Source organism: Plutella xylostella, chromosome 17, assembly GCF_932276165.1.
Source record: "Plutella xylostella chromosome 17, ilPluXylo3.1, whole genome shotgun sequence".
NCBI classification, from domain to species: domain Eukaryota; kingdom Metazoa; phylum Arthropoda; class Insecta; order Lepidoptera; family Plutellidae; genus Plutella; species Plutella xylostella.
The window spans coordinates 2909316-2920399 of NC_063997.1; the positions used below are offsets into that span (position 1 = coordinate 2909316).

Consider the following 11084-nt stretch of genomic DNA (forward strand, 5'->3'; position numbering starts at 1 on the left):
TTGGACTGCCTTTATTTTGTGTTATAAAAAAATTAAATTAGGTACGGTGGCCTGCGCCTAAAAGTATACAGGTGGAGTTTTTAAAATAGCGATCTCAACCTCACATGCTGCTCAAGCACATCCACATAAACGCCACTGCTACACACATCACACACAACACGTCCCCGGATTTATAACAGATGTAGCTGGTCCCTTCATCATCAGGGAGATATTTTAAAAACTCCGCCTGTATACTTTTAGGCGCAGGCCACCGTACGTCAACCACAATGGGCAAATCTCTTGATGTCCAAATTAAAGATTTTTAACTGAAAATTTAGCGTTATTACGCTTAACGAACTTGATTAAGTTATAATTGATAATAAGTGATAATTTAATTATTGGAGTCACAAACCCAATTTTAAAATCGCTGCTTTTGACAAAATCTGACTGGTACGGTGTCTTGAAAAAAAACTTTAGTTATTTAAATAACCCTATTTTAGATGCAAAACATATCCTGACTATAATCGAAACAAAAGTTAACATTTTTATACGCAGTTGGTGCCTAACAACAATCTAAATAAAACACCAAAAACATTGCGCCAAAACAGCCGCCCGTGTGTCCCACAAACTACAGCCAGTTGATGTAGAGTAATGCAGCTATGCTTTTAGGCGCCATCCCCGCTGCTCACCTGTCGCCCCCGCTTCCCGTGGGAAGGCCGCCTTTTACGAGCCTTGGAACGACGCCCGCCGTCCCAAACACGGTTTTAATTTAAACATCAGCTATAAGACACTTAACGGCCTAGTTATGAACCCTCAACCCCTTAGAGTAATCCAAGTACGCGCCTAGGCTTGCATGCCTTGCACTTTCCAGGTGGTCTGTTAGCAGTAAGTTAGAGTAAGCAAATTGTTATCTTGTTTAGCTCGTAAGTCATTTTGGTCATTGAATATATCAGATCGATTTAGCATGCGCTTCTGCTAAGACGTGTCTCGTTTTAATTAAATAATTAGTTTTTAAAAACCTTCCGATCGCTCCCGCAATCTTGACTGGCGCAGCCGATTCGGTAGGATAACTGAATTATCCCGTGAAAATTCGGTTATAGAACTCTTACCGGTTTTCCGCGCGTTCCGGGAAACGCGCCGCGGATAGTGTTAACAGTGTCCTACTGCGAACCAAACAAATGTGTCAAGGCGGAAGGATTATACCGACCGGCTGGTGAGTACAACTTTTCACCTCCTGTCCAAATTCCCTCTACAAGTAAAATTTCTTGGGTTATCTTGAGATAAGAACTCTCTCATTATAACGTTATCTATAGTTAGAAATATTAGTACTTACTAAAATTTGTAATATATATATACCTATAAATACTTGTGTTATAAATAAGATTAAAATTTAAACTTAGACTAAGTGAATTGTGTAATAAAATATTCAAAATGCCTGATCAGGTAGGCATGGAGAGTATAACGCTCATTCCGGGCGAAGTACTAAAGATCATACCCATCTTTAATGGGGATAAACGCATATTAAATTTGTTTTTGGCTAAAAGCGAATATATTATAGAAAGATTTAGAGGTAATGAGGCCCAAGACACATATATCATGCATGCTATAACCAGTAGACTAGCAGGTGATGCTGCTGCCCTTGTAAGTGAGAGGCAGGATATTATGCACTGGGATAATTTTAAGGAATTACTCGTGCAACATTTTGGAGACCCGCGAAACGAAGAGTGTATTGCCATAGAATTAGAAACTCTTAAAATTAATCCTAACGAAAGCTATCTTGATTTTTGCAACAGGATCCAGTCAGTGCGTTCTATTTTAATCTCAAAGGTAAATAGAATCGAAGACGCGAACATAAAAAATAGTAAAATTGCTATTTACACCAATACGTCACTCAACGTATTTTTGTATAATCTCCCCGAAAATATGGTGCGCATTGTTCGCCTTAAAGCCCCCGCTACTTTGGAAAAAGCATTGGAAATTGTATTGGAGGAGGTCAATTTCCACGATCAGTATGTTATGCGTAATAAAATGACTCTTCCTAGCTCTATGGTAAAGTCTCAGAACACACTAGTAACAACGCCCACACAAAAACTCGACGCAAAGCTTATCAGTTATGGCCAACTCCAGCCAACCGGCCTTAGACCGATATTACCCACCGGTTACACCCCTCGATTTAATAATAGTATGGCAGTCCAATCATTTAATAATCAACCCTATGGCTACAGGCCGCAGTTAGGGAACAGCAATCCACAAATTGGGTATAGGCCACCACAGCCACAATTTGGCTACAAGCCTCCGCAATTCGGATACAAACCCCCGCAGTTCGGATACAAACCCCCGCAGTTCGGCTATAGACCACAGTTTGGTATGACAACTGCACAAAAATTCGGAAATAATAATCCTCAACAAATTGGGTACAAACCCACAGTCCCTATTTGGAACAAGCCCGCGGCCGCACCACAGCATGTTTATTCAAACGATGTGTCGATGAGAACCGCACCTCAGAGACCTAATAACCAGGGTTTTAAATTAAATGAACTGTGCCTCTACGAAGAGGACCAATACCAACCAAATTATTACAACCCGGAGCAGTACGTCTACCTAGACGATGTACCTGCAGAACAAGTACATCATCCAGATATCGAAGGTAACTTTTCTGACTGTCAATTACAGGAATCATCCGAGGAACTGACACAGGAAAATGCAACCCCTGAACAAATAGAAAATTTTCACATAACAGCCTCAAACACCCCCCGGAAAAATTAGAATTAAATTGTGACCCGAACTTAAAATTACCGCATATTTATCTTCCCGAAATCAACGGTAAATTCATGATAGATTCAGGAAGTATGAAATCTTTTATAAGCCCACGTTTAGCATATCAGTATTTTCATGACCAAATAGTTCACGAACCATTCGAAGTGATTAGTACACACTCATCAAGTAAACATAACGAAGTCATAAATATTCCGCTATTTCCCAGCTTAAATAATTCGGGTCAGCACAAATTCTATATCTACAATGTAGATGCGCGGTACGATGGACTTATCGGCTCTGACTTGTTAGAGCAGTTACAAGCCATTGTTGATTATAAACATCACGTGTTACGAACGAACACGACATCTATACCTATTATACACAATCGCGAGGACCACGTCATAGAACTGGCCCCCCGCTCTGAACAACGAGTGAAATTGCCGACTGATTTATATTCAGGCGAAGCTATTTTAAATTATACGGAATTTTGTGAAGGAGTAAGGATGCCTAGCGCGCTAGTTAGGTGTACAAATGGATATGCTACCACGGTTATTCAAAATACTCGTGATGAACAGATGACATTAACTATAACACACCCGTTTAAAACGGAACAGTATGAAAGTAGTACAGAATGTCAGGTTAATAGTATGATGGATGAAAGAAATATTGAAATAGATGAGATATTGACACAAAACTTAGCCAAATTACGACTTGATCATATGAATGCGGAAGAACGTCAGCAGATACATAACTTATGTATGGAATATAAGGACATATTTTATAGCGACTTACTTCCTCTCTCATTTACGAATCAAGTAAAACACTTTATAAGAACAAAGAACGAAGACCCTATATACGTAAAACCCTACAGACAGGCCCCTATACAAGCAGAAGAAATTAAAAATCAGGTGGAAAATCTTTTGAAAAATAACGTCATTCAGGAATCATTTTCCCCTTGGAGTGCACCAGTGCACCTCGTCCCTAAAAAGATGGATGCATCCGGTGAAGCTAAATATAGGATGGTTATAGATTACAGGCGCTTAAATGACATCACTATAGACGACAAATATCCTCTCCCTAACATAACCGACTTATTTGACAAATTGGGTAAATCATCTTACTTCTCTACTTTAGATTTAGCCAGTGGCTACCATCAAATCGAAATCAATGAAAGCGATAGACAAAAGACGGCATTTAGCACCCAGAACGGCCATTATGAATTTTTGAGAATGCCGTTCGGCTTAAAGACAGCCCCAGCAACATTTCAACGTGCTATCGATAATGTCCTTCGAGGTTTACAAGGAATACACTGCCTGGTATACCTAGATGATATTATTATCTATTCTGCAAGCCTAGCAGAACACATACAAAAATTAAGGGCAGTCTTTGAACGACTTAGATCCACCAACTTGAAAGTACAGCTTGATAAGTCTGAGTTTCTTAGAAAAGAGGTTTTGTACCTTGGGCACACCATTACAAAGGACGGCCTTAAGCCCAATGACGATAAGGTTAAAGCTGTATTGAACTTTCCCTTACCTAAAACTACGACTGAGATTAAAAGTTTCTTGGGTTTGATTGGATATTATCGAAGATTCATTAAGGACTTCGCTAAAATAACTTATCCCTTAACATCTTGCCTTAAAAAGAAAAACCGAATTATAATTGACCAAAAATACATTGACTCATTTCAGAAATGCAAGGAACTTTTAACTAACGCACCCCTACTCCAATATCCCGATCCATCTAGACCGTATATTCTTACTACTGACGCATCCTCTGTGGCATTAGGCGCGGTCTTATCGCAAGGCACTGTTGGCAGCGACCAACCAATCGCCTACGCAAGTAGAGCACTCAGCGACACCGAGTCTCGCTATAGTACTATCGAGAGAGAGCTCCTAGCTATAATATGGGCTGTAAAACACTTCAGGCCATACTTATACGGCCACAAATTTCTGATTTACACTGACCATCGCCCATTGTCGTGGCTATATTCCATTAAAGAGCCAAATAGTAAACTTACCCGATGGCGGTTACGTCTATTAGAATATGACTTCGAAGTAATTTACAAAAATGGCAAACAGAACACCAACGCCGACGCCTTATCTCGAATCAAAGTGAATGTTTTGACGTCCGATGACGACGCAATGTCTATGCAAGTAAACATTGACGACAAAGAGAAACGGCTTCAAGACCACATAAACGACTTGACTAAAAACATAGAAGACTGTTCTAATAAACCCCAACGACATGATTCTTCGACTATTACTATTTCCGATTCCTCTGCAACGATAACAGGCTCTGAAGAACCTGATAACTATCCGGTCCGCTCATTGTCGAGTCATTCACAAACTATTCACTCTGCTGAAGACTTAGAATCATTTGGTATTCCTATATTACAAGAGGCTATAGATACGAAGCCCAATCAAATACTTGTATTCGTTTGGTTTAAGAACGATATACAAGTCACACATACAACTAGAGACAACCAAAAAGTAATAGAGGTATTTTTGCCACCAGATAATGAGGATTTAGTGAAGCGCTTTTTAAAGGAATATATTAACCTAAAAACAAAATATTTTATATATTTTGAGGACTTAAGACACCGGAAGTTATTTACGAAAGTAATAATATATTTATTTAAAAAGGGTTCCGTTGAGTTTTTAGAGTGTACCGAAAGGGTTGTATACATAGAGGATGAGAAAGAACAAAAGGCCATTGTGTTGAAAATGCACGAAGGTAAGACCTGTCATCGCGGAATAAAAGAGACGTTAGTTAGGATACGCAGACATTATTACTGGTTAAATATGAGAGATACTGTTGCTGCAATATTGAATGGATGTGATGCATGCCAGAGAATGAAGTATGACAGGAAGCCCATAAAGCCCGTTCTACAACTTACACAAACACAGGATGCTCCTTTTCAAGAGGTGTTCATAGATTTGTTTACAATTGATGGGATATATTATCTTACCCTCGTAGACGCCTTTAGTAAACTCGCACAGGCAATAGAAGTCACAAACCGATCAACTCCTGAAGTTATTCGGGCCCTGATTAAATATTTCTCATACTACGGAATACCTAAGAAAATTACCTGTGACCCCGGAAAAGAGTTTAATAACGAGCTCATGAAGGAACTAATGACGATGTATAAAATAGATTTACACATAACAACCCCCAATAATCCAAACTCCACTAGCATAGTAGAAAGATTCCACTCAACTATTATCGAAATTTATCGCCTAGCTAAATATGATCAAAAATGTACCGACGCAGCATCTGTCATGACGTACGCCATACTTGCATACAACAACACCATACACTCCACCACAGAATTGACACCGTTTGAAGTAGTTTTCGGACATACAGACTCCAGTAAAATCTTTGAGGGAAACTTTGAGAAAAACTACATGCAACAACTATTAAAAGACCATGCGAAGCGTACCAAATTTCTGTATAAACACATAGCTCAAATGACTCTGTTAGGAAAAGAAAAAGTAAAGGAAAAGAAAGGAGGTGAGACCGGACATGAATTCGCGACAGGTGAAGATATCTATGTTAAAGATATCAATATTAGGAAGAGTAAAGATAAGCCCAGATATAATAAAGCGGAAGTTGTAGATCAGGTACAAAGAAATATTATTCCCGTAAGGATAGGACATAGAGATACCAAAGTCCCCATTAAAAATGTGAAACGTCGCCCACAGGTGGTGTCTGGTCACCCTGACCCTGATCACGTTGAGCCAGGCCCATCATCTGCTCAAAATTGAGAAAAACCCAGGCGTACTACCCGTTAAACGAGGCCATGCTTATAAGCAGGAAGATAAGTGGATTATTATTAAAGTGTTAGATTTAAGCGACTTATACAAAGATTTAGTTTTTAACATAGATAAGTATAATGAGTTTTCTAAATTAGTAGATATAAACAAACCAAATGCATATGAGTTTTTCGATTTACGCAAACAGGTAGATTTCCTTAAAGAAAAGGCTATAAGTAAATCCGGAGAGCTAACGCCCACGCGTAGATTCAAACGAGGCATTATCAACCCCTTAGGATCACTGATTAAAGTTATTACAGGAAACCTGGATAATCAAGACGCTATTCGTTACGAGTCACTAATATCTCAGTTAAAGGGCAATCAGATTATTACAGATAAGAAAATTATGGTTATCTCCAAAATGATGGACAGTTTCATAAATAGTACTGAAACCTTACATGAAAATACTTTAACATTAGACGCACGTTTCAAAAAGATGGAAAAACTTGTAAAAACTATAGCAAATAAGGAAACCAGTTATATATACTCAGTATACATTTTAAGTATGTTTAATATGTTCTTAAATAATTTTCGAACCATTCATACTACTATACAAGAAATTGAAACTGCGTTGGCCTTCAGCAAATTGTCAGTATTACACCAAAGTATTGTGAACTCTACAGAATTATTATCTTTGTTACAATCTATTTCTAAAAATGCAAATTTAATGTACCCAGCAACTCTTGAAAATTTGGTTAATCTGGAAAAGACAATAATTGTTAAAAGCTATGTAAAAGAGAGTCAGATAACGTTCATAATGGAGGTACCCTTAATAGATAATAATACCTATAGCTACTATCAAATATATTCACTACCTATATATAATAGCAGTCGCAATATAACCCAAGTAATTATTCCCAAACACCCCTACCTATTGGTGAAAGGTTCGGAATACCTGCCGGTCCAACACCCCTGCGAGCAGCTCGCCTCCGACGACCAGTTCCTGTGTGCCGAGGATAGCACTGTCTTGTACTCACCACCTACCTGTGTAGAACAGCTGATGAAATTTAGTATAAATTATAATGCCTGCACCCCATACGCTATTGATATAGAGACAATCAAAGTTCAACGGATTGACTCTACCAGCTGGATTTTATATGCACGAGAAAAATCCATGTTTTCCACTCAATGTCAGAATGATATAACACACCAACAGATACAAGGCACCTATATACTAACTATATCTAACATATTATGTGATTACCAGCTGGAGAATTTCTACCTACACCATAGACAACACTATTTTACTAGTCTACAGTACAAGGCGCTACCAATAATAGATCTACCAGAGCTTCCACAAGACAACGTGACTACATCCCGCACCGTGAACGTGAAGGGTGTCAATTTAGACAACCTACGACAGATGTATAACACTCTACAAAGTGAAATTAGTGAAAACAGTGAAAATATCTCAATGCCCACAGTGCAAGTGAAAAGTGTTAGCTTAGCAACCCTTATTCTGTATTTCTTGTTAATCATATGTGCCATTGGTTTTTCTATGTATAGTTATAGAGTATTGATAATGTCGAAGCTTCGAAATTCCCGGAATCAAGAATCTTCCAGTAATTTCGATCTTGGGGATGGAGGAGTTATGAACCCTCAACCCCTTAGAGTAATCCAAGTACGCGCCTAGGCTTGCATGCCTTGCACTTTCCAGGTGGTCTGTTAGCAGTAAGTTAGAGTAAGCAAATTGTTATCTTGTTTAGCTCGTAAGTCATTTTGGTCATTGAATATATCAGATCGATTTAGCATGCGCTTCTGCTAAGACGTGTCTCGTTTTAATTAAATAATTAGTTTTTAAAAACCTTCCGATCGCTCCCGCAATCTTGACTGCCTTCTTAGCTTGTGTTTATGATTATTATGTTACAGTGTTTATTTACCTCCGTACTGAATTTTATAAATGAGGCTTTTGAAAGGGAATGAGGGCTTTTAATAATGAATTTCATGTCTGTGGTGTGAATATTTACTATTTACATATTATATATATTACGGTGTTATTCGATTAATGAGTTCAGCAGTCTATGCAGTGTACCTACACGTCTTTACTGAATCTCCCATCATCATGAGTATCATTATTTAAAATATATTCCTGAATATCTCGACAGCCCTCTTTCAAATGCCTCTATTAATTAGGTACTTACTAATTGTTATTTATCCGTTTGAGCGCATATAATATATAGATACCTATAATTAATATAAACCTATTAAAGAGTAAACTGACCTCGGTCATTTCGAAAACACTAAAACACTGTTTATTTTCATCAAAGATTATGACTTGAGGTTATCGTGGTATTAATTTGACCCCCGTTTCTAGATAACAGGATAGGTATACGAAATAGGTACTTTTCTATCGTGGGAATAACCGCTGATTTATTAACAACATATATTATATAAAAATAAAACAATTGAGTAATATTTAAAAAAAAAAACGTTTAACAGTTTTTATCTTTAAAAAATCTGATTGACAGGAAATAAAAGACAAAACAGCTATTCCAACGTTAAACCACATGGATTTAATTGAGGAAAACTACATTACAAACAAATACAACATACATCAATTAACAACTTCAACAATCGGCCTTCCTCCTTCAATCAGCCAAGCACTGCCGCTTTCCGCAGTTTCAAAAACATCAGCTGCAGCCTTACCCACCGCCTCCACCTTCTGCCAAGCCTGCGCGTTCAAATACTTGGTAAAGTCCACCGAAAAGAACACATCATCCCAAGTTTTCGGCGAAACAGTCAGATTGGTCTCCGTGAATCCTGGACAGATGGCCACGACCCTCACTCCTGTCTTCTTGTAGTTGTCTCTGTGGCCAAGAGACCTGGTGAAGCCGAGAACTGCGAACTTTGACGCCTGATACACGGGGAGGTAGGGCTCCACACGGTAGCCGTATATGGAGGCCAGGTTGACAATAGTGCCTCCTTTCCCTCCATTGTCCTTTCGCATGTGGTCCCAAAACTTCATGGCCCAACCGATGAGGTATGTCACGTTTATGTCTATGCATTTCTTCCAAGCCTGCTCGTCTAGTATACCTGCATTGTTCACCAGAATGTCCACGGTTGTGTACGTGTCGAGAATCTTCTTAGAGACGGTATCCAGGTCTGTCGTGACGTCACACTTTATGAAGACCGCTTTGTTGCTCCCGTGTTTGGTTGTCAGGGTTTTGACGGCGTCTGCTCCATGTTTCTCGTTGATATCGAGTAAGATGACCAGTTTTGCACCATGTTTGAGGTAGTTGTCAGCTATTTGTAGACCGATGCCCGTAGCACCTCCAGTTATTACCACTACTTTATTTTTTAGACTCCTTTCCTCCATTTCGTTGTGTGACCGTAAATGGAATATAGGAGTTGAATGATGTGTAATCTCTTATTTATACAAGATTGGAAAGTAATAAATTCAACTAAGAAAACAGGTTTTATCTCATTTGCAATTAAGGGGCAGAACAATAATTGTGATAGATTTAACTTATGAAGGAAAAAAACTAGCAACAAAATAATTCAGTAATGGTTTTCAATCATCATCCACTGCTGGACATATAGACCTCTCCCATATTCCCTCTAAAATCAGCAGACCTTACAAATGTTTCAATTTGTATGAAACTATGAGGTATAACCCTTAATATTAAGTGCAGATAAAATCGAATACTCACAATAACATGCATGCACTGGGGTACTTTACCTTTATGTTTATGTTTTGATAATAACTACATAACATTACGTCGTCGTGGGCAATCAAGGTTGCTTATTTAATAGGTGCATGTACAAAATATATTAGGAACGAGTTTTGTTTAATACACTCGCGTGCAATGATAAATTTCCACCTGCAGTTGACGTTCCGATATCACTGGAATTTTTTCATTGCCTGTGAGTGTATTATTAGCAGACACTTGAATAAAGCCTTGGTTTTTAACTTTAAATTTTTACTGTTAGTTAAGATGGTATTTTGCTTGACTAGGTAGTCCCTCCTTTACAGTGCGAGAAAAGCAACCTCACTCGAATGAGCGCTAAAATGTTCTCATCAGTCTCTTGCGAATATAATCTTATTTCGGGAGGTATGTTAAATAAAAGATAATATATTCAGCACCATGAAGAGACGTGCATTTCAAGTGACTCGTGACTTGCTTCAGAATGGGATCAATGGTTTCGGGAAATTGGCAGATATTTTCTTTGCCTTTAAGGGTGAGCGCACACATACGACGCATATTTCGAGGACTGAAAATTTTAGGTCTAAGGTTTAAAAGGATGTACTAAACGTATAAATCGCGCTGACTAGCGGAGGCTTTCCGTTTAGGAGTAATTTGGTGCTATGTCACTGGAACTTTTTAATTGCTCCATTGCTCCTGAGTGTACTTAGTTGGTAGATACGACGTCAACCATGCTTGTAACATGCTGATAACCTTTTTTATTTAATAATAAGCCCTTCTACACAGGTCTTTTATCGAAGTCGATAAACTTGTTTTAAGCGTGTTCCACTAATCACAGATTTATATTATACACATATTTATAGCGAATCGCGATATAGCGACGTCAACC

General features: G+C 38.4%; 2 protein-coding genes across 2 annotated transcripts; one reads left to right on the plus strand and one right to left on the minus strand.

Annotated features, from left to right (window-relative positions):
- Positions 1-783: 783 nt before the first annotated feature.
- LOC125489774 lies at positions 784-8318 on the plus strand. Its single transcript, XM_048626781.1, has 2 exons — positions 784-1192; positions 6441-8318. Exons 1-2 carry the CDS (start codon positions 1158-1160, stop codon positions 8182-8184), a joined length of 1779 nt encoding a protein of 592 aa, XP_048482738.1. The 5' UTR covers positions 784-1157; the 3' UTR covers positions 8185-8318.
- Positions 8319-9037: 719 nt separating this feature from the next.
- On the minus strand, positions 9038-9907 carry LOC105390283 (15-hydroxyprostaglandin dehydrogenase [NAD(+)]). The gene has a single exon (XM_048626782.1). It carries the CDS (start codon positions 9865-9867, stop codon positions 9106-9108), a length of 762 nt encoding a protein of 253 aa, XP_048482739.1. The 5' UTR covers positions 9868-9907; the 3' UTR covers positions 9038-9105.
- Between the last annotated feature and the right edge of the window lie 1177 nt (positions 9908-11084).